This window comes from Perca flavescens, chromosome 5, assembly GCF_004354835.1.
Source record: "Perca flavescens isolate YP-PL-M2 chromosome 5, PFLA_1.0, whole genome shotgun sequence".
Taxonomy (NCBI): domain Eukaryota; kingdom Metazoa; phylum Chordata; class Actinopteri; order Perciformes; family Percidae; genus Perca; species Perca flavescens.
In genome coordinates, this window is record NC_041335.1 from 16285687 (window position 1) to 16313424 (window position 27738).

Consider the following 27738-nt stretch of genomic DNA (forward strand, 5'->3'; position numbering starts at 1 on the left):
TCAGGCCTCCCCATTAATGTAGCCCCAGACAACAAAATTCCATCCATCATCCAACATCTTGGTTCTCTGAGCTCCACTGTCCAGTCGAGCATCAGAAATCTTGTTGTCTGGTTTGACCACTCATTGTCTTTGGACTGCCATTCGAGACTTCTGGTCAGAAATTGTTTTTATCATCAAAGAAATATTGCAAAATTGAGGACAATTTTAACAGACTCTGACCTTGAGATGGTTATTCATGCTTTTATCTCTTCACGTTTAGATTATTGTAACTCTCTTTTTATGTTTCTTAACAAATCTGCTGTAAATCGTCTTCAAATGGTTCAAAATGCTGCGGCAAGGCTTTTAACAGGATCTGGCAGAAGGACACACATCAATCCCATTTTGTCCTCCCTACGTTGGTTACCTATTAAATTTCGTATTGAATTTAAAATATTGGTTTTAACTTTTAGAGCTTTAAATGGTCAGGCCCCAGAATACATTGCTGACTTGTTACGCTCATGCTCCCCAGCCAGGCCGTGCCCTTCGATCAGCAGGTCAAAGTCTCTTAATGGTCCCAAAGACTCGCTATAAAACACGGGAGACCTGTCCTTCGAGGCTGTAGCCCCCAGACTCTGGAACGCCTTGCCCTTGCCTCAGCTCCCTTGCTGATTCTGTTGATTCTTTTAAAAGGCAACTCAAGACACTGTTATTTAAACAAGCTTTTAGTTGATTGGGTTTAATTTATCTTTGACTTTTATCTTCATCCAATGTATTTCAATGTGGTTGTACCTTGTGAAGCACTTTGTGATTTTTATCTGTGAAAAGCGCTCTATAAATAAACTTTACTTACTTACTTACTTACTTAATAAAGATAAGTGTGAAATAATGGCTGTACACGATTCTGATATCCTTTCAGTAGATGATATAAATATTAAAAAAGTTATTAAGTTATACAAATATATATAAAATATTTGGGAATTGCTATAGGTAAATAATAAAGTACAGACGAAAGAATCTCTCAACGTTTTTTACCTAAAGTTGGAAAAACTAAAACCATTTTTAACTGTTGGTGTCAAAGAGATCTTACTATTTGGTTTTGTTAAGCTATAAATAGAATTTTTCAGATCTATTAGCTGAAACATTTTAGTTCAGAATTATTCACGTTGGTTTATTATTCCCAACTTGGTGTTTGAGAAGTGGATTAAGGTTTTTGCTTTTCTGTCATTCTCTCCCCTCCCAGGTAAACTACCTGTCAAACTTGCCAACTTCCATAAACAAGCCCTTGAGACATGGAAGATTGCTTTCAAGCACAACTTCTCTCCACACATGTGTGTACATAAAAATAAGACACTAGTTCTTGGGGACCGGTATGACCAAAGTATTGTGTTCATTTCTGAACTTCTAAATGAGAGGGGGGACCTAGCTACCTATGAAGAGTTTATCCATCACAGAGGATTGGCCTTTGGTAGGGATGATTCCTAGATTGTGGCTGGGTGGAAAGGTTCTTGAAGTACGTTTTTGTAAGTGTTATTACTTCTATTCAAAGTCAGAGTCCCATTTCCTTTTGTCACTGTAAAGTAATGTTTCCTGACATTTAGCAGGAATATTTGGACTAAATTCAATAGATTTTTTGTCCCCAATAAGGTTAAAGAAACTCATATTAAAATTGTACACAGTTATTATCCATGCAATTAATTTATTCATGAATTTAGATCTGATGTTTCCCCTGTATGTTCCTTCTGTAAAGAGGAGATTGAGTTCTTGTCTCGTTTATTTTATGCTTGTACTCATTCACGTAACTTGTGGATGCTGATTTCTTTATTAATTAATGAATAAGGTCGTGGTCCCTATAACAGAATGTATGGTCTTATTTTTGAAGGTAGAGTCGAATAACAAAGAAGTTGATGACGTGATAAAATTGTTGTGTCTTTTGGGCAAATATCATATTCACAAGGCCAGATTTCTTCAGTTTCTTCCCAGCAAAAACTTGTTTTAAGGTTAATTTCATACATTCTTTGACTCTGTATGTAAAGTACTTAAAAACAAGACTTCTCATCTCCTGAGGAACACTATAGACAACATTGCCACATGATTTAAGTTGGTTATTTATTTATATGAACTGAAAGCTGTATTTTTCTGTGCACAGACATTGTATAAAATACTCCCTTTACAGTTGTTGTTTTTTTGTATTGTAAAAATACTGTTTTAATAAAGTCTGTAAAAACAAAAAAGACCCGACCGACAGCCACTACACGTTACATTAACACACAGGCTGCACAAAACCATACAGCCTTAAAAACAGTTACATTGTACATACTAGTCATAGCATCTTGCACATGTTTTTATTGTAATATTCCTATTCTATATTCATGTTCTTACATGTATCAGTATGTGGTCTATTGTTTCTTGTTTTTTCATATTTCCTTGTATGCACCAAACAAACCAAGGCGAATTCCACGCAAGGGAAAACTTGCAACTGGCGATAAATCTCATTCTGATTCTGATTTTATTTTGAAAAATACAGAGCAGGAAATACTTTGCTATTCTTGGTTGCTACGTAATGCTAGCTCATTCTGTTGCCTGCATCTTCCTAACCCGACTAAAGACTGCCAAACACAAGAAGCTGCATATACCCGGCTCATAATAAGTCTTTAGTCCCGTTTCTGTTAATTGTTTAAGTAATGTAGAATGGCGTCGTGTTTTGGGAAGATTGTCGTTGGTACTTATGTGGAGATAAAGCGCAGTGATGGTAAGTTTCGCCCTGTCCATTCTTTCCCCGTCGGTCGCACTGTACAAGTTGTTAGGGGATCTTTGTTGCTGCGGTGCAGTTGGCTGCAGAACGTAACGTTCACGTTAGCTACACGAAAACATTAATATAAGCTGTCGGGGCGGAGTGCTTCAACATGGCCAAAGCCTTTGAATGAGCTCTTACCTTTGTTAGCTTCTCTGCAATTCAAGAGAGATTTGTCTTTAGCGGTTATTTCATATTGTTAGATAATATCAAATGCGTTCAATTGGAAATTAACGAAGCTAAAACACCAACGTTAGTGCCACTGTATAGCTACCTTAATGATGTATTATATCACGGATTGGAAATGTAACATTAGTTAAGCTAGCTAACTTGCTAGCTAACCAAGCTAACGTTAGTTTTGCGATAGAGCAACATTAGCTTATGATTAGCTAAACGGCTAACACTAGCTAATATCGCCAACAACCGGCTTTATTACAGCAGTTAAGCTGTAGTGAAAACTAACAACCATCCATTTAGTTGACAAGTAGCTAGTTTTCCATTTTGGCTTTAGTTTGTGCCCAATGTAGATAATTTATTCAGGTTATTAAACGTTTGCCGTTAATGAGCATACTAAACTAAATCACACATTTGAAATGCTAACGTTATGTATAGCTAGCTAATAAAAATAATAAACTTTTATTTAAGCATTTTCAGAACAACGTTACAAAGTGCTTTAGCTAGCTACATGGTTGACCCATAATTAAAACATTTCAGGACTTGGGCAAATAAAACCAGGCAATTTTAGTAATACAGAAATTGCATGGAAAATAATACAAAAATAAGACTTCCTATCGTACAGACGTATCCCACATATCTTAGCTAGCGATAGTTAACTACATTGGTTATGGAGATAATCGTGGTTTTAGAAACTTTCTTGGAAGACCTCTTATAACAAGGAATTTTAGTTTTCATAATGTAAGTTATGCCAAGATAATGTAGAATGAAGTCAAACAAACAGTAGTGTATGAAATGCCTATTGCAGCTGTTAGAGAAGTAACGTTCCTGCCATCACAGGGAAGCTGGGATTTCAATACACTCACTTTAGCTTCAGCTTTTTTCAAGTGTTAACAGAGGAGTAGACAGGGAAAGGGAGAGGCAGCTTGTTGTATGACTCTTCTCTATGTGAATACCCGCTGTATTCTGCCTGCCCTGTGTAGCTGTAGAACATTGCTTCAGGGCCAGGCAGCAAACGATGACTGAAAAGTTTCGGTCATTCCAGGATTAGGCTACACCCAGTTTTGCAATGAACCCAACAACAAATACTCTTTTGAACCAAACATTATATTTTTTTTTTTTTTTTTTTTTTTTTAAAACATTCAAATCTAGTGGCAATGGTGTGTTTATTGTAATTGTTTTATTGGTTGCTGTTGTTAATGATGATGTATTCTTAACTCAGTCATCCCTGAGGCATTTCATTATACTGTCCTCAGTACTCAGATGTGAAAGAAACTCTCAGCAGGGCCTAGTGAGAGTTTGGTTCTGTTCATCCATGTCCCTGCTGGTTGGTGTTGCATCCAGGGCAGGGATTGTCCTCTCTCTGGGGGGTTGGTGGTGGGGCTGGTTCAGATTCAAGCCATATTCAGGCCACCACCCCATCTGTTGCAGCCAGATTCTGCCAGGAGTGTCTTTTGCTCCCCCTGCGTTTTTTTCTTTTCTTTTGACAGTCAGCCCTGATGAGAGCAAGAGCTCATAGAGAATTATGTTGTGCTGTTTATTCAGTATATACAATTAAGTTACTTTGTATGCCTTTTTAATTCAATAGTAGACCCCTTGTTTAATGTTTGTAATATAGATTATCTGTTATTGGGCATTCATTTGTGTGTGAGACATAGTAGTGTCTTTAAAAGTAGAGTAAAGATACATATGTCACCTACCAGCTTAGTAATTAAGAGCTGCATAATTGTTCTCAGTCTGTGACATGTTGACACAGTTTTATAATCAGTGCCTTTGGTTTTGTAGTGAAACTGATGCAGTCAAGGATGTTTGTTCCTTGGGCTTAGCAGTGCTTGAAGCACCCCCTCCAAACCCCTTTAACTACTAGTAGGTGTCAGTCTATCCATTCAGCCAGGTTTAGTATAAAAGTGGGACAGTGCATTCAGTTACAGAAGAGGTAGGCAGGCCAGTACACTTCTGTACTCTGGAGAGAAATTAAATGTTACTTTCATCAGCAAAGTCAGCGTGTTACAGCTACACAACAGTGTGTTTGGATCTTGTAAGTGTCTGCCACAGGGCAGATGCCGTGGCCTTGAACCTTTTCTGAAGGCTTTTTTACTCATGCTGAAACAATAAATTATTAAATCACTGGCAGTCACCTGGCATAGAGGTAATCAAATGTGATCATTGGTAAACATTTAAGTCACTTATCAATTACAAAAATATGTTCTAAAGTCTCTATATTAACTATAGGCTATAAAGCAATATGTTTCTGAGTTTGGACTTTGTTAGCTGTCATTTAATATATTTGATCAAGTGAATGACAAGAAAAACACATTTTAAGGCAGTGGTGGCCTAAAGGTTAGAGAAGCGAGCTTGTGACCGGGAGGTCGTCGGTTAAATCCCCAGGCCGACAGGATGAAAATCTGGGTGGGGAAAGTGAAAGAATATCGCTTTGTCCCTCCCTCATTACCACCACTGAGGTGCCGCTCCAGTGGAGCTGCTCAGTGGCCAGCAGATCAGACTGTGGTTGTACTGGGCAGCTTCCAGGTATGAATGTGGAACTGTGTGAATGTGACAGGTTGTCGTTGCAAATGAGAAGTTGTTCTCAATCGACTTACCTGGATAAATAAAGGTTAAATAAAATAATAATTTAATCAATAATAAAAATAATCTTCAATTTCATCCCTGTCACATTATGACACCCTGGATGTGCAGAGAAGGCAGTATGTATTGGTGATGGTGTAGAGCTAGGTTTTGTATCCCTAGTAGGGCTGGGCGATAAAACCATAACGATATGTCTCGCGATAGACACGTAATCAATATCAATAGAAAATGCGGTCAATAAAATGTTCGATAACTTGTTTTTCTTCATCAGAAGAAACCAGAGATTGTGAAGCAAGTTTGGTTGCATGAACAAAGGTAACCTAGCAACGTAGGGAGTGACACTCTAACAGCCAATCATGTAACAGTATCAAGTTTGGTTGCGCCACATCACTGTCTCGTGTTCTTCAATAACAGAACCGGCGTGGAGTGATAAGTGGAAAGTGAGTGCCGCAGCGAGCGAGGAAATTGTTGATAAAACAAAAGTCAGTATGGCAGTTTTTGGGGATTTTATAAGTGTGACCGTAGACAGACCAATGTCGTCAGACCGTCGTCCCCACCAACACTGGTACGACCACAAACTAGTTTTACCACTTTAGCCGCGCTCACACTTTGGAGCACAGCCGTATTCGCCAGCAACGTCCAACAACATCTGCAGCTGCTACACCGCACAAGCAGCAGACCACCATGGAGAGGTACTCTGCATCAGCGCCTTACTAAAGGATACAAAGAAATAACGGAGGCAGACATGCTGAGCACTGTCCAGAAGCCAGGTTACCAACCTAGTACTAAACCTGCAGAAAATAGTTTCTCAGGTTTCTTATATTTAACATTTTGCACTATTTTATTACACTTTATGAAGCATTTCTTACTTATTCTTTAAGTTTGCACCTTAATGTTAAGAGATAATTGTTAAGTGTTCATTTTGATTTTAGACCTGTTTACATTTTAATTATTTGAGTGTTTTCCATGGTTGTGTTGACATTCCTGCTTTATAACTGAGGGGATTATAATCAGAGGAAGGTTAAGTTTAAAATAAAAATGTTTACATTTAATATATATTTTTCTCCTGGTCCTTATTTTAAATAGGTCATAAAAAATATCAATAATTATTGATATCGACCGATATGAAACACTTATATCGCGATACGGTTTTCAGCTATATCGCCCAGCCCTAATCCCTAGGTCTTTCAACCTCTGGCTGCAACACGTTAGAAGGGCCCCCTCCATTCCCGTTGTTGTGTATGGTGTTACTGTGGCCTCCATTCAGATTGTAGTCTGCAAAATTGATAACTGTATATGATTTCTTCAAGCAGCGGCCTTGCTTGAATGCCTTTTCATTGTCAGTCCACATATTCTGTTCATTACATCTGTTAACCTGTGCTGGCATTACACTCTCCACGTTACTTGGGGTCATTATATCAAGATACATACTGTATTATGTAAACAATAGAGACAAAGTGCTGGTTGATACAACAAACATCTTTTCTAAGTCAGCGGAGTTAGGAAGAAACGGATCACTTCATTTATTTCTGTCAAGCTGGTTTACTGTTGGTATTTGATTGCCCTGTCCTTTTCTGTGATTGCTATATCGGGACAGGCAAAACTGTGGGTAGTTTTCATATATTTTAATGAAGAGCTGCAATAATGAGATGAATAATTAATAGTCGAGTCACAGATAAATAATCAGCAACTATTTTGATAATTAATACAAAATAAAATAAGTATTTTCATGCAAAATGGCAGAAAATGCAGTTTTCAGCCTCTCAAATATTGGAATGTCTGGTTTTTTTTCTGTTTTATATAATTATTAATTTAATTTATTTAATAATAAAATAAACAGAATATTTTTGGGATAAAGACATCACCTTGGACTTTAAGACTGGGATGGAGATTTTTCATTGTCTGGCATTTTATAAACCTTACATTTAATCTAGAAAATAATCAGCAAAATTAATCGATAATGAAAATATTCACTACTTGCAGCTCTATGATTAACTAAGACTTACTGAATGTTACATAACAAGACTTTTCCACTCAAGTGGTTTGGAGGAAGGTGTTGCTCTGCAGTTACTTACGCAGCATGTTGTTGAATAGAGTTGTATGAAGTATGAACCAATAGGAAGGCCGTGGTCTCAAATTTAACTGACTTTAGCCAAAGGAAGCATCAGTAATTTGGAGGGCTTTGCCTGACCCTTTTATTGTCACTGTAAATTCTCTGAATCTACATCCACACTACGTTTTCATTTTTAAACGTTTTGAAACAAAAATGATCTCCGTCCAAACAAGCCTTTTAGCGTCATAGCAGAACTAATCTCCGCCTATTTTAAAACGTCTGACAATGCATATCCATGGGCATGTGCATGGTGGTGTAAACAGGAAGCAAACGGCCTAACGTTACTCTGCGTCGTCGTTTCCATAGGTCTCCGTTTCTGTCCTTCCAGACTTCAACACAACACCGGGGTTTTCAAACCAAAACAGGGTCAGCTGTTTCCAAGGCTAGATTCACACTACTATGTTTTTGTTTAAAAAGAAATATATTTTGTTACATTTATGCCTCACGTCCATTCTACTCCAGCATTTTTCTTTGGAAAAAGTGCTGCAGTCACTTACAGCATGGCGTGTCTTAACACTCTTCTTCGGGCTAGCCAGTTGACAGTTGAGATTGGTGTAAAGAAATGCCCTTAAACCAGAACACGTTTTTCCTCCTATCCCGGAATGCTGTTTGGACTAGCCAGACCCTCCTCCACAGTGCTCTGGAGGACTAGTGGTGGCCCAACACCTTTTAACATGTCACCCATCTGTTTGGAGTTTGTTGTGAATAGTGTTGTTGATGTGAACTGAACTTTCCTTTGTAGCTTTTAAATTAAGTCATTCCCTGTTCAAGTAGATAGGCTTGAAAGGAAACCGGAGCTCCACAGTGTTGTACAGAAGAATGTTGTCATTTAGCTCTCGTTATGCTGTCCTAATGAGCTTTTGTCATCATACATTGTAATATTGTGGCTTACTTGTACGTGGCCTTGGCATAGTAATATTTGTGCTCACTCAACTAGTAATGTGGAGATTTATAGGGACTACTACAGCCATTTCTGATGGAGGGTAAGGCTGGGTTGTAAGGTTGACGTCCCTATTGTTCATTCATTTTTCATTGGTTTTATGTATTCAAAAGTTGTGTGTGTGTGTTTTTTTTTTTTTTTTTTGGGGGGGGTCAAATCTAGTCTTTTTTTTATACTACAAAATGTATCCTAACAGTATTGTCTAGTCATCGTCAATCAATTTTTACAGATTAAATGTATGCGTATCAAAACTGCAGTTGATTTACTAAGTATAGTGAAAGTATTATTTTATTAATACAGTATATGGGATACATCCACCCTCTTAAGCCAGAGTTTCCTGATCTTCAGAGTACAACATTTTTTTTGTATATATTTGACAATATATTTGCTTTTTTTGCATTTTGCCTAATAAAACCATTGTAAGGTAACTCAGTGAAATGTTCAGCAGTTGGAACACTAAAAGCATCTTTGCTCGCTAGCTCCCTGTGTCTCCTGAATAATGGATAGGGGAACATGGTGTTTCCCTGGATCGTACAGGGAATTTACAGCATACAATCCACATAGAAAAAGATGGGAGGGCTGAGCAGGCTCTTTACAGCTGGTATTATTACGCTGCAGACAGAGAGGCGGAGAGAAGCATACAGGCTCGCTGCAGCAGCTGTGCTTGTCTCTATTATCAGCAATTCTCTCCAAAGGGTCATTATCAAAACTCCTAGTCAGATCTTACTAGAGTAGCCTCTGCCTAATGCCAAACATTAAACACTGCTGTGTAACAAGCTGTTTTCATAATTTTTAGTGAGGTTTAGGGCCAAGTGATATGATTGAGATCATGATCACAATATTTATATAGATAGTTTAGATACTGATAGATATATTAAACTAACAAAGCAACGGCCTGTGGTCCACTATTTGCATTACATGTCACCAAATTCTTCATACGTGTAAAACAAGTTCACATCTCAATCTCTTTTTCTTTAATTACAACTTGCACACAGATTAATTTATTTAGCAGTAGAAATGATAGAATGATAATATAAATGTGTATCATTGCGCAAGCTGAAAGCTGTTAAACAATAATATTGAATCACCAGCCACCCTGCCCTATTTGCAGTCAGTGACACTGCAGTACACAGGCAATCAGCATGTCCTGAGAAAACATTCTTCAAAACGTTAAACCCTTTTCAGGTTTTTCCAACCTTACTTCATTTCTAAATAAAGTTCTAATTTAACAGGTTACTACTAGGTACAGATCTGATCAGGCGTCCAAGTGGTAATTAGGCCTTTTGTAATCACCCTACTAAATACGTTACCTTGCTAATGCACAAGCTATTAGTGAAATCCATTTTATGTTAACCTGTGTGTTGCGTATGTCTTTTTCATTACTAAAACATGAGGTGGTGAGGAGCACGTGCACGGCCATTATTGGTCCACTTAAATTGAAATGTTGCTACCAAACTTGCAAGGGCCCTAAAATAATTTGGGCCCCTAGTTTGGATATTTGTGCACTGCCTTCACTTTTAATTGTAAGTATGACCTTCTGATGTTTGTGTTTCTCTTGTCTATGATACTTTGACAGGGCGTATACACCAGGCAATGGTGACCTCACTGAATGAGGACAACGAGAGTGTCACAGTGGAGTGGATAGAAAACGGAGACACAAAAGGGAAAGAGGTAAATGACCATTTATTACCACTCAAAGCATCACCATGTGCTTTCTTTTTCAACAGCAATAAATAATGCATTCAAAGACATTCAGGAGCTGTGATGATTACACAACCAGTAGAGGTGTGTATCTCTCCTTTTTATAAGACCATCCGATACGTATCTAGATACATGGGCTACGATACGGTTCAGGGACGATGCATTTTAATATGGAACGATTCAGTTTGATTCAATGTTAAAACGATTTGGGGCGATTCGATCTGATAGATACAGTTAATATTCTTTCAGTATGAACGCATTAATTTGCCATTATAAATTAAAATAAGCCAATTCTGAAAATGAAGCCTTACCTACCTTCAAATAAATATATATTTCGTAAAAGGGACCAGGGAATGGCAAAGCTAGGACATGCTAATGGTATAACTTAAAGGGGTGATAGAATGATTATATAGGGTATTTTACACTGTTCCTTAAGGTCTCCTAATGGGGTATGTAACATTGGTTGGGCTGAAAATTGCCCGAATGCTATTTTATTAGGCCCTTAACTACCCTGTGAATATGGCTCTATTTGGAACAAGAGCTTTTCTTCCAAATATGGTATGCTCATGAATGTTCAGAATGAGCTACGCGCTGATTGGTTTGAGCAAACTACATAGAAACTAGAGATGGTCCGATACCATTTTTTGCTTCCCGATTCCGATACCTGAACTTGCGTATCGGCCGATACCGAGTACCGATCCAATACCAGTGGGTCATATATTTTATTATGTTTTAACAATTGTATACTACAATCCCCGTATGGATGTGATTTCTATCTTTGTTGTCTGTCTGGCTCAGGTTAAACTCTTTGTAAAACATGAACAAACACAAACAATGAATGTCGTACAACTTTCTTTTATTCTCCAGTTTGACAGTCGGTTATAACGGAAAAAGAACATAAATAAACTACTTTAACGTAGATTTTCTTTAGGGCTTTATTACGTGGTATCGGATCGGTGCATAAACTCCAGTACTTCCCGATACCGATACCAGCGTTTTAGGCAGTATCGGAGCGGAACATCTCTAATAGAAACACATGGGAGACTCGACAGCAGGTCTCACTGCAAAGTTATACATTGTTTGTCGGGCTATTACGTTATTAAATTCACTTCTGATACTTTTTTAAGCGAGAAATCAACTATATAAAGCTCAAATATGGGACGTTTTACGAAAATTGATGGCTTATTGCAAATTTGGTAAGACTGTGTGTCGGAGTTCAGCTGCCGGTGCTGCCTGTGTTGCTGCCTCACTGCCCGGCCTGCCTTCCTCCACAGACCCCGGCCTGCAGACCCCCTCTTCCTGCTAGCTAAATGGCCCGTGTGTGAGAGTGATAGCGTGGTCAGCGAGCTTGTTACACCAGCAATCTCTTACCACAGTTCCAGTTACTTTAGGCTGGCTGTCAGCTGCCGGCATAACTAGAGTAGCTATATTTACAGTTTGAATTTCATCACGCCACTTATACAACATCTCCCTAAATGTCTTATAAAGCTAACAACGGTGTCCGATTTCAAGTTAATGACTTTTTGTGAACAGTGGGGGTTTCGTTAGCTATGACTGTCCCTTCAATCCTAGCTATGTGTAGCTAGCTACAAATCACGCATGGTTAGCTTCATTTATTGTAAAATTTGTGTATATTTACAGTTTGAATTTCATCACGCCACTTATACAACATCTCCCTAAATGTCTTATAAAGCTAACAACGGTGTCCGATTTCAAGTTAATGAATATTTGTGAATTTCAGAGGAATTCTAAGAGGAGCTAGCTCTTATTGATAGACCTACATCCAGCCGCAGGCTCTATCAATGAGACTCTGGGACAAGCGGCGTTTATTTCCCCAATCGTTTGTTTAAATAACTCAACACATTATAATTACACACATTAAAAGATTAACTGGAACCGGTGGTAACAGATTGCTGGCGTAACAAGCTTGCTGACTGTGCTCTCACTCACACACACCGGGCATTTAGCTAGCAGGAAGAGGGGAGATCAGGCCCTGGAGCTCTGTCAGAGCACCGGCGTTTAGTAGTCCATTATCCAAAAACCGGTGACTTTGCGTGGGTATGGAGTGCTGTGGGCTGCCAGTCGTGACGGAGCTCCAAGTACCTCAGAGCAGGTCGAGGTGTTTGAAGGAAGGCAGGTCGGGTGACGAGGCAGCAACAGAGGCAGCACCGGCGCTGAACTCCGACACACAGTCGGACAAAATTTGCAATTAGCCATCCATTTTTGTAAAACGGCCCATATTTGAGCCTTAAGTAGTTGATTTCTCGCATAAAAAAGTTTCAGAAGTGAATTTTGTAATGGAATAGCAGAGATCTGCGCGACCTAGATTCGGAAGACTACCTGATCTCAGGTCAGTTGTGTAGCCTATGTAAATGTTGGGGTGTGACCGTGCTCTTAATACATCCATGGGCTGACAAAGGTTCCGGTTTTTGGGAGGTTGACGTCAACTTCCAGCTTTGTTGGGATTCGCCCGTTTTCAGTGGCAGTTTCAAAATATGAGATTTTCATAGTAAAGGGGTGTCAGTGGGACTTTGAGCTTCTATGTATGTCCTATTTACCCACCGAACTGTCGTTATTCAACTATGACAGGGTAAAATCGGTTTTGCATTCTTGCATTCACCCCTTTTAAACCTAATTAGCTAGCCACTTAAAACCAAAAAACATACACATTACCTTCATACCAAATAAAGCTGCCATCTTGCTGCTGTAATCTTAGGGCCGGGACACATCAGGCCGATTATTGGCCGTGGGACAGTCTGGCAAGGTCAGTGACTCAAATCGGTTCGGTTTGTCCCGTGCCGTCGTCGGTCTGGGGGGCTGTCGGTGTTCATTTTGGCCGACCTGACATGTTCGGTCGGCGGCAGGGCCGTCGGGACTCACCCGGAAATGACGAGCGAAATGAGGTGACTAGAGTCTCTCAAAATCTGATGAAAATCTTTTAAACTGACCTTTGTTGAGCTGAAATGAAGTCTCCTCTCGTCTTTTTGATGTGTCCCGAGGCAGTTTTTTGGACCTTGGGGACGCGACTGATCATATCGACGGGGTTTTCTGTCAACGGTCGGCCGTCGGCTATATGTGTCTACACAATTAGAGACAGTAACTCAAACACACAGGTCCACGTTACACAGCCATTGTGAGCACTCTAATAATCGTTAACAGTGTTACGTGAGTACACGTGAACACAATAATACTGTTGTGAGCGTTAGCGGACTTTTATGCTAATGTTACTGAACAGATCATAGCATAGCATTAGAACATAAACTTAACACACCAAAATAAATATCTATATGTATTTATACCAGACCACTCACATGTTTATGAAAGCACACATGGATGGATGGAGTACAATTCACAATGTATTCCTCTCACTCCTAACTCCAAAAACCAAACCTAGCAGTCAGCACATGTATTTTCTGCAAACCTGCGCTGATTGACTGATCCCTGCCACCCCGAACATGAATGACCAAATCCTTCATCACACAAATGGCAAGGCTTTTGTCTCCCTCACACATAAACACACACCGATTTGTAACGTTGGAACCGGGCCATCAGCCGAAGCTTGGTCCAGTTAGATCGATCAAGGGTTCCGTGTATCAATGTATTCGTATCTGGAATAATAAAGCCGGATACCGCTTTGTATCGGTGAATCTTTACACCCCTAACAACCAGCCTGCATGTACTACAGTCCCGCCAGACATCCCCTGATCAACTGATGTGCGTGAACTAACACGGTCTGTAAATCTGTCATATGTCCCACACAGTGTATACCTAACAGTATATCCCACTTCTCAGCAATGAAGCCTCACTGTATTTTGCGTTTATTTCATATATTTGCTATATATATATATATATATATATATATATATATATATATATATATATATATATATATATATATAGACCCACTAATATATTGGCCTGGTGTAGTGAGATGTAAAGTGGTATGGTATTAACATTTCATTTGGACAGTGAATTGATCTCTAGTAAATCATTGTCTTCCATCATCTGAAGCTCTCTATCTGTATTTTCCCCTCTCTCTTTTTCACTTTCTCCGTCTGTTTCTCTGGTTAACTGAACGTCGAACAATGATATTGCTGAATACAACATTTAGGCTGGTAAATATTGAATGCCAAAATCCCATAACCACCCTGACTGTGACTTTTTGGTATCAAAGACTTAACCTACTTAGTCTTGAAAGGTGGCTGGTTAAAGTTCATAGCTTGTATTCTTGTCACTTACATTGTACTGCAGTGGTAAATAAATTCATAGTTGAAAAGCAAGCCAATAAGGACCTGTATGTTGAAAAAATGAGTTCTGTCAATGTTTTTAAAAAGTGATTATAGTAGGTTAAAATATGTTAATTAATTTAGTACTTGTTAAAAAGTAATCTTATTGGTGGTCGTTGAGAATCCCTGCTTTAGATCTTGTCTTGAGCCCGTAGAAGCATGGCAAATTACACTGCATAAGTTGTTTGTTGCTCACTGATAAACGCTCACGAGCTACTAATAGAAGCATGATTGTTTTTATCTCTGGGCTATGGGGGGGTATCAGGTCATTCAAGTCAAAGTCCAAGTGAAGTCTCAAGTCATTGATGTTGAAGTCAAAGTCAAGATGCAAGTCTATTTTATTTTATCAAGTCAACATTAAAGTAATTAAATTGTGATACAAGTCTGACTGATGTGAAGCCTGAACCTCTGCTACAGCCTCTCTCTGCTTGTTTGCTTATAGGGAGACTACAAAATTACTACAAATTAAAAGCTGAGCTGTACTGTGTTGTAGAAATGAATTGCAGCACTCATAAAAAAAAAAAAGTTTTAAACTTTTTTTTTTCTCATGTTTTACAGCATTGAATGGTGGCTGTAATTCAGCCTTTTTTTACATTTCAGCAAAGTGAAAACAAATCTCTACAATTTGTCTAATTTACAGCTTTAATGTGTAACTTTTTGATATTATTGAACATCTGTTACATTCAAGCCATTGCCAAATGAGTTGCTACAAAGCTAATTAAGACTATCAGCTCCACACAACTCTCTCTGTAATTCTCAGTATCGCTATGTTCAGAAGATTGGGTGGTTTGGTGACTTTCCTGGGCAGAAGCTTGGGTGAAGATAATTACCTCTTCTGAAGAGTCAATCATGGTTTTTTTAATCCTCTGTGTCATCCTTGGCTACTAGCAACTTCGTGGAGGAGGGATGGGGGCGTGTGTGCAATCACGGAAGGCTTGTTTCATGTGGATGCGCCAACAGTGTTGTTGTCATTACTTAGAATTCCTCATGGGGGAGACAGAAACTACGCATTATAGCTTTAAGTACAGGCTTTTCTAGGATTGACTCAGAGTATTTTTATATTGAATGTATGTGAATGTGTGAAGTGTAGTGAAAACATGAATAGAGTGTTACACTGTCTTATGCCAAACATCGGTTAATTGGCATTTATGTAATCTGTTTGCATTAATACCCCTCTCGGACAGATTGACTTGGAGAGTATATTTGCACTTAACCCAGATGTGGCTCCAGATGAGGAAATTGCCCCTAGTCCAGAGACTCCACCCCCACCTACACCGACATGTGTAAAGGTCAATAAAATTGCAAAGGTGAGTACACCCAACTTGTAGTAACAAATCAGTGTAATATAGTTTGAATTGTTTAAACAAAAACGCAACTTTCTTTCTTTTTTCATTCCCTCCTCCATGTGAGGGACAGTGCATCTAAAGTGCTCAGACTGGCTCAGGTAGTTATGTGGCGGCAGTTTGCTGGACCTTAATATAGAACCTGGATCCTTCGAGGTAACCAACTAATTGGTCCTGTTAAGTACATTGTGTGTGGTGCACAGTAGATTAGGACTGTCCCTGCACCATGTTGTCACGTTAACACTGGGATTCATTTGGTAAACATTGCACTGGGGATTTAACCTGCTATACAATACAATCTTCTTTTAGTTTTCAACACTGTGAGGCAATGTAAAATAAGATAATGTTGCTCAAACATAAATAACTCTACTCTAATAGGATATTGTACTTTTGGCCTGTAACCATTTTATCATTGAAGTACTTTTTGGTTGTGTAGCTCCATAACCTGTAAAGTAGATTCTGTTATAAAGTAAATCCATAAGCTGTACAAGAATCATTCTAACAAAAAATATACAGTGTTTCAGCATTTTGTCATTTGAACAAGGTCTACTCTCATTCCTTTTTTAAATATACTTTAAGATGCGTGCATTAGCAGCGTCATCACAAACAGTGTTGATTAAGGAGGCCTCCGTACTCGGTACTAATCTGAATCTCAGGCTTTGTCTATTTCTGTATCTCTACTACATTGCAGAGGCAGGCGAAAGCAGCTGAAAACTAAATGAAAAAAATAAAATATGTTTTTCCTTTTTCAGGTCCAGGACAGCTATGAAAAATGTAGAAGGGAAATTAGGATTCACTAAACCCTAATCCTCTTAGCTAGAATATTTTACTGTAGCTTTTTTTTTTTTTTTTTTTTTTTTGCAGAACCGTCGGACGATAGCACCTACTAAGAATGATGCTCCGTCCAGGGATAATAGAGGTTTGTTTCATTTACTTCTCGGGGAATAGGTTACACTGGTCACACTAATGACCGTTGACAACTAGGGGTGTAACGATACACTCAGCTCACGATTCGATATGTATTACGCATTTTGAAAAAAATGCAAAAATTCAACTGAAAATCAAATAACAGATTTATTTAACATTAACAGTGTTCAATAACTGTCTTGTTATACATACAACTTAAAGAATGTACAATACTTCAATATAAATCAAGATTTAGTTTAACCTTCTGTATGTAAAGTCAGACGTCATATCCTATTCATTGGAGCATGAATGCAGTGAATCCCAGCGTTCATGGACATCGGAAAAACGTTTTTCCGAGTGAAAACGTCACCATTCACGTAACGTCCTGTGGGAATCAGAGGTTGGAAACTTGTGCTGGATTTTGATACCCGAGTTTCCCAGTTGGTGACGCGTTGTTGACAACTGACATTTGATGTCGGCGACTTTGGGTCACTGAACATATTTTAATGACAATAAACTGTTTATTGTGGACAAATGCCTCTTCCAAGAAACATATACAGACATAATATGTTTCAAATTATTCATAAATAGGCCCACGTATAAAAAAACAACAACACATTATCCGTGTCCTTTCCCGTTGGTTGTCCTGCAGATAACACAAACAAACACCTGTCGAAGTGCTGTTTGGATACTCGCATAAGAAAACAGCAGAAAATCTTTTGTTATTGTGGCCTCCATGTTTTCACACACCTAAACAAACATGACGCGGGTACGGTAGCTCAAGCAATAGGATTAAACGGACGTCATAGGCCGGGACACACAGGGCCGATTTTCAGCCATTGGACAGTCTGGCGAGGTCAGTGACACGAATCTGTTCGTTGTGTCCCGTGTTGTCGTCCGTCTGGGGGGCTGTCGGTGTTCATTTTGGCCGACCTGACATGTTTGGTCGGCGGCAGGGCCGTCAGGACTCACCCGGAAATGGCGAGCAGAATGAGGTGAGTCTCTCAAATTCTGATGAAAATCTTTTAAACTGATCTTTGTTGATCTGAAATGAAGACAGATTCAGCAACTGCATGGCCTATTTCTCGCTTAAAATGTTTTCACAAACACGTTTCAGTGAACTATTTTAGTACAATATGAGATCGTATTCTGAACAAGCCGCCATGACAGTCTGGCGTTGAATTTCCGGAGAAAACAAACCCATGTGACGCATTCGTCCAATCAGCTGCCGGTTGTCATTTCTTGGGCAACAATACAGATTAGCGCCGCCTGCTGTTATGGAGACGACACGCCTCGCCTCTCCTCGTCTTTTGATGTGTCCCGAGGCAGTTTTTTGCATATTGTTCTATATCTATGGTTTTTTGGACCTCGGGGACGCGACTTATCATCTCGACTGGCTTTTCTGCCGATGGTCGGCCGTCTGGTATGTGTGTCAGCACTTATATGGTGGTAAAAAAAAAAAAAAGAAAAATTAAAATAATATCGCCATACCTCTACGATACATATGGTAACATTTTTGCATCGCGATAAATCGTACCACGATATACCGTTACACCCCTATTGACAACTGGTTGTCTGGCGTGACATGTCCCCGAAATAATTGCTGTATTACAGGTTTTTTTCTCCATTGTATACACACACAAAATGGAACTATGCGCATAATTCTGAAAACTTGAAGCTCATGTATCAGCTACAAGACTCCAGACCAAAGAAATTGAATTCATTCTTTTTTTTATCAGTATTAATCTTTTGTGGTTTCGTGTTTTCAGGGATTCCGACCCGGGCCAGGCAACCACAGCCTCAACAACCAGAGCCTGCACCCCCACCCCCACCTCTGCAGCCTACACAGCTCACTCAAGCTCAGCAGCAACAACAACTGCAGAATGGTAACATGATCAAAACTCTCATTTGTTTTATAATTAACCTAAGCTGTGATCTAACCGGGATCTTTCTCCAGAAAATATTGTTTTCAGCCAACTAGTTGTAAGCATTTGGCCTAAAGTTAAAAAACTCGTAAGGGGTTTCAAATCCAAATCCAGATATGATCTTCTTTTATAAAAAATTAAAAAATTATATTGATGATAAAAATGTTATCAAATGAATTGTGAACAATTCCATCGCTTTTTAACATTTACAGTATTTTTGATTTAATTAGTTTAGGCCATCTATAAAACTATTAATGTGTCATGTTTTTGTTGACCGCATGTTTATCACAGAATCCTCACATCACCTGCTATCCAGAAAGGAGTTTGGACAGCTTTGTATGTATCACCTGCATGCTTCCCCTGCCCTCAATGCCTTATGGTGATTCTAATAGAGTTCCCAATAGAAACTGAGAGTCCTCTAGTCTTACGAGAAAATTGGACGCCCAAAATGTCTGCTAGATACTATTCCGAGCTATGGTGGGGAAGTAGCACAAACGCAATCCATCCAGCAGACAGGCTTTCTGGGTATTAGACAGGGGAAAAAAATGTTTGTGCTGCTGGCTGACTGCGCTGTCTTTTCCCTGTCTGATTTTTGCTGAGTCACACACAAGTACACGTGTGGAAAAGCCTGTGGCACTGTGCGTTACTTCCCAAAGCTCAGACTACAACAATAAGCTTTTTCTTTATCTCCCATTCCATCCAACCGCTCACTGTCATTTGATGAAATAAGGAATGTGAAGGAGGGAAACGCTTAGCTCTCCCACCACCTGTGAGACAGAGCAACCCTCAAGTAGTGATGGTGCTGCATCCCTCTTATACTGCCTTGTCCAGCTGCTGACCCAGCTCATCGTCTCCTCCCAGATTAGGGTAGATTATTAATCCCTCTGCTCTGATAGTCTGGGTTGTCAGGGACTGGAGCCAACGGGATGCCAGGAGTGTATTACAGAGCTGCGGCCAGGCTTTACAGTGGGAAGCTGGGGCTGGAGCAGCGAGCCAGAGCTAATCAGATAACACTGTTTTTTATGAACTCTGCAAGCAATCGGAAGGGGCTTTTACTCACGTTTGCTAACTTGTGTTCTGTTATTATGGTTACTAATAGTTTGTGATTGACCTGAAACACCACTAATCTGTGGGTGTGCTGTGCTGGGAGATTTGGAATGAGCTTCTGTTTGATTACTGGTAGATTTAAGTAATTTCCACCTCTAATTTAATTTCAAGTAATTGGAGTAATACAGGGTACATATCGCACAATGTGAATGATTTCTTGTAGCAGTCCCTCAGTCTAGTTGTGTTTTAGGATGCAGATAGAAGGTATACGCGAGGAGAGAAGATTTTGAACATAATGTATAGGCCTTTTATTTATGTAGAGAAAGAAGCCAGTGTTATACTAGAGGCAGTTTGCGCCAGCCACTGCATCCTTTGTGCTTGAGCACTATCCCTGTTCTGCTTTGTTAAAAATAGCCCAAAGTCTCCCTTCTGTTTGAAGGACTACCATGAGAAAGGAAAGACTCGCTGGGAGAAAGATACTGCTCAAGCCAAGGGAAAAGACTGAGGAAGTAGAGGAAACTGTTTGGAGGAAGAATAAGAGAGGAAGAGACCATTTTTGACAAAGAGAGGCTGTTGGCATATCCTGTGAACGGCAGTAGAGTGACTGTTTCCCTTGTCTTTATGGCAGCGCGGAGGAAGTCAAACTGCGTGAAGGAGGTGGAGAAACTGCAGGAGAAGAGAGAGAGGCGCCGGCTTCAGCAACAGGAGCTCAGGGAGAAGAGAGCTCAGGTACATCAATTTCATTCACCTTTCTCCTTCTTAATACACAAAATATTATATAAAATCTTCATACCCACTCACGCTCTTGACATTGGGATGGTAGATTAAAATAGATTACAATGATCTACCTATTGGTGAATTAGCTGGCACCTTACCCTGTCACTGTGTTACTCCTTCAGGAGGTGGATACCACCATCCCTAACTATGAAATCATGTATATGATCCGAGATTTCCGAGCCAGTCTAGACTACCGGCCCCTGACCACCGCAGATCTGGTGAGTGGATGTAGCTTCTCCTTCTCTCCTGATTGTTCGGTGTTGACCCTAACGGAAGAAAATAATGAAATTGTCTTTGTTGCACTGTCCAGATTGAAGAGCACAGAATATGCGTTTGTGTGAGGAAACGTCCACTCAACAAGAAAGGTAAGGTCTTCCGTTGGTAACAACAATTGTGACCAATCATTGTGTGTTGTCTTTTTAAAACGTTGTACTCCAAAGTATTATTGCGATTGAGAGTCGTGCCTCTGCTGGCTTCCAGAGTTGTCCATGAAGGATTTGGATGTGATCACCATCCCCAGTAAAGACGTAGTGATGGTTCACGAACCTAAACAAAAAGTGGACCTGACCCGCTACTTGGAGAACCAGACCTTCCGCTTTGACTACGCCTTTGATGACAGCACCACCAATGAGATGGTTTACAGGTTGGTAACAAAAGTTGTTAGATGTAAGTTAATGTGGTCAGTATGATGAGGAAAATGTGTGTGAATTAACGTGTTTCTTGTTTGTGTACATAATTGTTAGATGTTACATCTTGCTTTTGCAGATGGAGTATTGAATAAATGTGTGTTCTGTCTCATCCTGCAGGTTCACTGCCAGACCTCTAGTGGAGACCATTTTTGAGAGGGGCATGGCCACCTGCTTTGCCTACGGGCAGACAGGCAGTGGAAAAACGCATGTGAGTCACACTCAGTGACTCCTTCAAAAAGCCAAAACCACATCACTTACTAGGGATCAAACCTAATTGTTCCTACTGAGAGCTTTGCTGTATTTTAATTTACTTGTATGCAATTTATAAATAATTATATTGTGTACTGTATTTTAGACTATGGGTGGAGATTTTTCGGGGAAGAACCAAGACTGCTCTAAAGGAATTTATGCATTAGCTGGTAAGTCAATGAGCTATGTTTTTTTTTTTTTTTTTTTTTTTTGTGCTAGTGTGTTCTAGTGAGTAAAGGCATTCAAATAAAATGTGTTTGATTATTAAATTATATAGGGCTAGGTTTGCTCTGGTGCAATTTTTAGATCTCTCGTCTTTTTCCATGCAGCTCGGGATGTATTTCTCATGTTGAAGAAACCCAACTACAAGAAGTTAGATCTACAAGTGTACGCAACCTTCTTTGAAATCTACAGCGGAAAGGCAAGTGACATGTAGTCATTTGTTTGGTTTTTGCTTCCCCACCCCCCAGCCCACCCAAAATAAAACCTTAAATAATGCTGACTGTGTGTTTGTGTTGTTAGGTGTTCGACCTGCTGAATCGTAAAGCCAAGCTGAGGGTGCTGGAGGATGGGAAACAGCAGGTGCAGGTTGTGGGGCTTCAGGAGAAGGACGTCAAGTGCACAGAGGAGGTCTTGAAACTCATAGAAGTGGGCAACAGCTGCAGGTATAACAACAGAAAGAGAAACGTCTTGTGTTTGTTCATTACATGTTGTTATGATCAAAGCATTACACTTATTTTTGTTCAGCATGAAATGTTCACTCGTTGTGCAGGTGTCTTGTAATAGAATAACATTTTTGTACACCATGTTCATGGCAAATAACAAAGTCATGCACTTTTTTTTTTTTTTTTTTTGCCTCTTCCCTCTCCTACATTTGTTCTTTTCTTGCTCTCTTCGCCTTTTGTTCATCTTCATGTCTCCTTCCTCTCACTCCCAGAACATCAGGGCAGACATCCGCCAACGCACACTCCTCTCGCAGCCACGCCGTTTTCCAGATCATTCTTCGGAGGAAGGGGAAGATGCACGGAAAGTTCTCCCTCATCGACCTCGCAGGTAATGAGAGGGGCGCTGACACATCGAGTGCTGACCGCCAAACTCGTCTGGAGGGAGCTGAGATCAACAAAAGCCTGCTGGCCCTGAAGGTTTGTGGGCAACTGCCAAGCATTTCTGGCTACTTTAGCAGCAACATACACAGTGATTCCAATTAGATATGTTTTGATTTCCCATACAATGTGTCTCTGCTTTTCGTGTTTCAGGAGTGTATCAGGGCTCTTGGCCGTAACAAGCCTCACACCCCATTCAGAGCCAGTAAGCTCACCCAGGTCCTGAGGGACTCGTTCATCGGGGAAAATTCGCGCACATGCATGGTCAGTTCATTGCCTTTTATTAATATCCTGTGTCCATGTCTTCCTTTCTCTTCCAGATGGTATTCACTTTAATGATCTTCTCTTTCTCTGCACAGATTGCAACAATCTCTCCTGGTATGACATCCTGCGAGAATACCCTCAACACACTACGCTACGCCAACAGGTGGGAATATGTTAACCTACTACAGTGATTTGGACAGTGCATTATTACCACAGGAACCAACAGAAATTATGGAATGTTGTGAAATCATAGTCCCCAGTATCTTTTGTATGGATTGAAATGAGCTATATCAATGTTGTTATTGTACATGTCTCTGCCTACTCTCAGTAGTTCTGGCTGACTCTCTTGTATCCGCTCTCTCTCTTCTCTTTTTCCTGCTTTGTTTCCCCACTTCTCTCCCGCCCTCTGCTCCTCTGTGCCATGGTGTGGCTGGCATCGCTGTGTAGAGTGAAGGAGTTCGGGATTAGTCCGTCAGACATCCCCTTCTCTCAGGGCGGTCAGGGGAGTCGCTCTGAGCACTCGCCCACCAATACCTTTGATTACGATGACTTTGCTGATACCTCTCCCAGCAGGTCAAGCACTCCCCAAAGCACAGAACTACACACACACACACACACACACACACAGACCAACCACAATGCATGTGCTCCCTCCATATTACCTCCTATTTATTACATTATGATAAACATCCACGATCTCATCTTGGTGTCTTTCATTCATTTCATCAGCTGTTCACTGTGGAAAGCTAGTGAAATCTATTTTCCATCTGCATGACGGGACACTTTTGATCCTCCTCCCCTGCTTTAACTTCCACTTTTTAATCTTTGGCTAAGCTGTGGACATAACCTTTTTTTTTCTTTTCACCGACTCCTGAAGAATAATACATCTGTCTGTCCACGTGGGTGTGTCTTCTATTTGTTCTGTGTGACACCACCAACTGTGAAAGCCGGGCGTGATTAGTCACAATGAATACATGGCAGTTTTAAAACTTGACTTGATGAGGTGTCAGCTGCTGTTTTGCGCCAATAGTGACCCTGAAGCGTTCACAAAGCTGTTCCGTAAAAGCACCCAGGATCAGCTTTTGTTTGAACAAACTGAGCAGGTAATCCCTCTTACATAGTCCAAATGAATTAGCGCTGTACCTGCAGGCAGGAACAGGGCGGTAATACCTCATCGGCTCTGTGAGGTTTCATTAAAGCCATTATTAGGTCCAACACAGCCATCTTTCCCCATGCATGATGTCACTGCTGTCATGATGCTACCATCCCGTGCTGTTTGTGAACACCTTTGACCCCCTCACAGTTAACGTCACACCCCAAATCAAACTTGAGCCATGTTTTAGAGTGGGTCTGTGAAGAAAACGGTCCCAACCGGCTCAATGCCTTTATCTGCAGGGTGAAGGAGCTGACGGTGGACACCAACCAAGTAATGGAGGGGGTTCGACCCACCATCCATGCTGTCGACCAGCTGGATCTTTTGGACGAAGACTGGCTGAGTATCTCGCCGCAGAGAGACGATCTCAAACTGCTCTGTGAGCAGAATGTAAGTACACAAGGTCTCGCAGCATATAGAACAAGTACCGGTCACCAATTTTGGTATAGACAGTGTCTGTTTTGGAAACAGAGCCTGCTATTAAAGTGGTGTAAAGTTGTGGCAAACAGCATGTATTCCAGCAACTTATAGTTGAGGATAGGGCTTCACGATATGAGGAAAAATATCTAATTGCGATTATGTTGACTGATATTATGATTGCAATATGATTCATGATATTGGAGGGAATGATCATTTTTGTATTGTTATTCTCATTTTCTTTAGTCTGTAGGATAGACCACAATATTTCATTCAGAATCGTTTGACACATATTTTGCCTTTAACAAATATTGCACCTCTCTGCGATTTGGATATTGCACTAGTCCGTATTGCGATTTTGGTAAAATTGCAATTAATTGTGCAGCCCTAGTTGAGCAGCCTAATAGTTGAGAGATATATATGTTGCTTGCAAGAAAGTCTAAAGAGAATGTTTTGAGCCTTTAAAGAATCAACATTATTTATAAATGAACGGTAATGTCCACTGGGATTCTAGCAGTAATCTCAGAAAATGTCTGTCATGTGGCCAGTTTTTGTTGCTGCTGAAGCCATGTTAAATCGGTGTCCCTTGTTGACCCTGTAAATATGTTTCCCAGGAGGAGGAAGTGTCTCCCCAGCTCTTTACCTTCCATGAGGCAGTGTCTCAGTTAGTGGAGATGGAGGAGCAGGTCCTGGAGGACCACCGAGCTGTTTTTCAGGTCAGAACACTGAAGAAAACATGACAACAACTGCTGAATTGCTCTCGCTCACTTCCTTATGTCCACAATCACAAAGACAGATACGTCATCTGGTTTTAAGGACTTTTGTCATTTCTGTACACATTCATGAAGGTCTGCCAATACAATGCTAGATTCCCACTTTGACATGTCTAAACATTGTAAATATTAAAGACAGGGTTGGTAACTTTTTCCAATATACACTTTTTTATATATTGTTTGAAATGTTTTTTACATCCATCATCTCTAGCTGCTGTAATCTTGTAAAAACGCCAACCAATCACTGCCTCGTTGGTCCGCTTGGAAACCATGGAGATGCTACTTTCATATCTTAGCTAGCTTGTCAACATTACCAAGCCTGCCTTTAAACAAAAGCAGTTTTCCATGTTCTTCCATAGAAAGCGTAACCCTTCTAACAAATGCAATGGTACCATCCATCTGTGTGAAGGCTGTAAAAACTAAGAGGACATTCTTCTGTGCTTCTGGCACGATTTCATCTCTGCCTGTCATAGACTGAATATGCACTCGTATGTGTCCTCTGTGAGCAGGAGTCTATCCGGTGGCTGGAAGATGAGAAGGTGCTGCTGGAGATGACCGAGGAGGTGGATTATGACGTGGAGTCGTACGCCACTCAACTGGAGCAGATCCTCGACCAGAAGATAGATATCCTCACCGAGCTCCGAGGTATGACTGAAACGCGTTTGCCCGTCGACAACAATACAATACACCCTAGAGCTGTAATCGGGCCTTAAAAGTTAGGCCCGACAAGGCCCAAGCCTGACAGAATTCGGGTACATTTTGATGACTGCTTTTTAAAAGCCTGAACCCGTTTACAGCCCGACATTATTCAAATGTGCGCGCGTACACAGTTCCTTTGCCTTTTGTCAAGAATGAGTCTTTTTATAATACATTTTATTTTTTTTACATAATTTATTCATGACTAACATAGGTTATAGGCCACTGGGAAGTTGGAACAAAGAAATAAAATAAGTCCTTCAGAGGCCAGCTTCCGTTTCACCTCCTCAGGATCCATTTTCGCGTTAATCGGAAAACATCACCTGACCGCTCATTTACCGCACAACCCGGAGCGCAAGCCCGAGCCGGCCCGGGAGCGTGTAAAATGATAGAAATTAAGACCTGAACGAACCCGTCGGGTCCTGCTCAGGTTTGGGCAAAGATCTTCAGCTCTTATACATCCTGCTCCATCAAACACTAATCACTTTTTATTTTTTCCCGATCATGTCTTTTCCTCTCAGATAAAGTGAAGTCATTCCGCTCTACACTCCAGGAGGAGGAGCAAGCCAGTAAGCAGATCAATCCCAAGAGGCCACGTGCTCTTTAGAGGCTGAAGAGATTTAAGTGGCACATACAGAAGCATAACCACTAGATGTTCGGCACAACTCGGGCTGCCTCTAGCAGCTGTGAACATACGAATAAAAGGACTGTCTGATGTACCAACAGGCTCAAGGTGCATTTGTTATGATCCCTCTCCTTACAAAACTGGCTGTTCCCCACTATGGTCTCACTAGAAAACGTAGGAAGGAAAATAGTTTTATTTCCTTTTGTGAAGAATGTTTAGTCTGCCCTCTCTGTTCTCATTAAATTATTTTCTTTTATACTTGTTTGTATTTTCTTTAAACTGAATACTTTGACCTGGTTTCAGAAGAGATCTTCATTGAATATGTTTTTAAGGTTTACTGCACAAAACCAGTATTTGATTTCTGGCTGACATGTCTGCATGTGCACTCTGTGTGAAAGCTTATGTACGCCACTGTCCTCCGTTTCCATGCTTCTAGCTCCTCCGTTGACATTGTAAAGTTATCTCATTACAAGTGGTCTCTTCTCTTTCTTCCTTCTCAGAGCTTTTACCAGAATGGAAGAAGCCTTTAACCACATTGTGTTCTTTTCCTTGTGTCCCTGAGAGGTTTTTACATGTAGTTTACTTCAGTTTGTGCCATGTCGTTCTACGTGGCCACTGACTTAAAAGCTCATACTTAACGTAAAAAAAAAAAACATGTTTTCCACCCGTTTAACACTTTGTTATAAAACTGAAACTAGAAAAAACTGCTATCAATAAATGTATAGTGAAGACCACGGATCTACCGACGGTTCTGTTTCTCAGTGTTTGCACCGGATGTAATGCTGGATGAAGTAATAAAGTTTCATGTGTTTCATTTAAACGGCTTTTGTGATAATGAGTTATCCAAATAAATAGACTGAATAACTTCCATCAAAAGCCGTCTCCTATCACCTCCGAGTAGAAATGGACTACGTTATGAGAACCTGCTGCTTTCATAACATATGACCACAACATGAACACAGATTTTTCTCATCTTGCAACGTCCTTATATTTTTTGGCCAAATATGTGCTTGACCAAAATTTGCTACACATTTCATGGTAAACTAAAATTTTAAAAAAATATACCTAAATCATGTGTCTTGCATTCAGTATTTGAGTAGTTTTGTATTTACCAGAGAAACACCACATAACAAAAGCAGCTAGGGGATCCATCGGATACAAGGCTATCTCCACAGAGAAAAATGTGACGTCATGCTTTGTA

At 40.2% G+C, this 27738-nt stretch overlaps 1 protein-coding gene across 3 annotated transcripts; it reads left to right on the forward strand.

Annotated features, from left to right (window-relative positions):
• Positions 1–2506: 2506 nt before the first annotated feature.
• On the forward strand, positions 2507–27350 carry kif2a (kinesin family member 2a). Of its 3 annotated transcripts, XM_028577671.1 has the most exons (22): positions 2507–2728; positions 10160–10254; positions 15755–15877; positions 16778–16832; positions 18589–18705; positions 19036–19080; positions 20420–20520; positions 20691–20786; positions 20879–20933; positions 21049–21211; positions 21375–21465; positions 21613–21676; positions 21836–21927; positions 22029–22171; positions 22444–22648; positions 22763–22873; positions 22969–23036; positions 23321–23446; positions 24269–24416; positions 25058–25159; positions 25726–25861; positions 26434–27350. In XM_028577671.1, exons 1-22 carry the CDS (start codon positions 2668–2670, stop codon positions 26517–26519), a joined length of 2283 nt encoding a protein of 760 aa, XP_028433472.1. In that variant the 5' UTR covers positions 2507–2667; the 3' UTR covers positions 26520–27350. The 3 variants fall into 3 exon arrangements, with proteins under 3 accessions (XP_028433472.1, XP_028433474.1, XP_028433473.1); XM_028577673.1 differs by lacking the exon at positions 23321–23446; XM_028577672.1 differs by lacking the exon at positions 19036–19080.
• Positions 27351–27738: the final 388 nt, after the last annotated feature.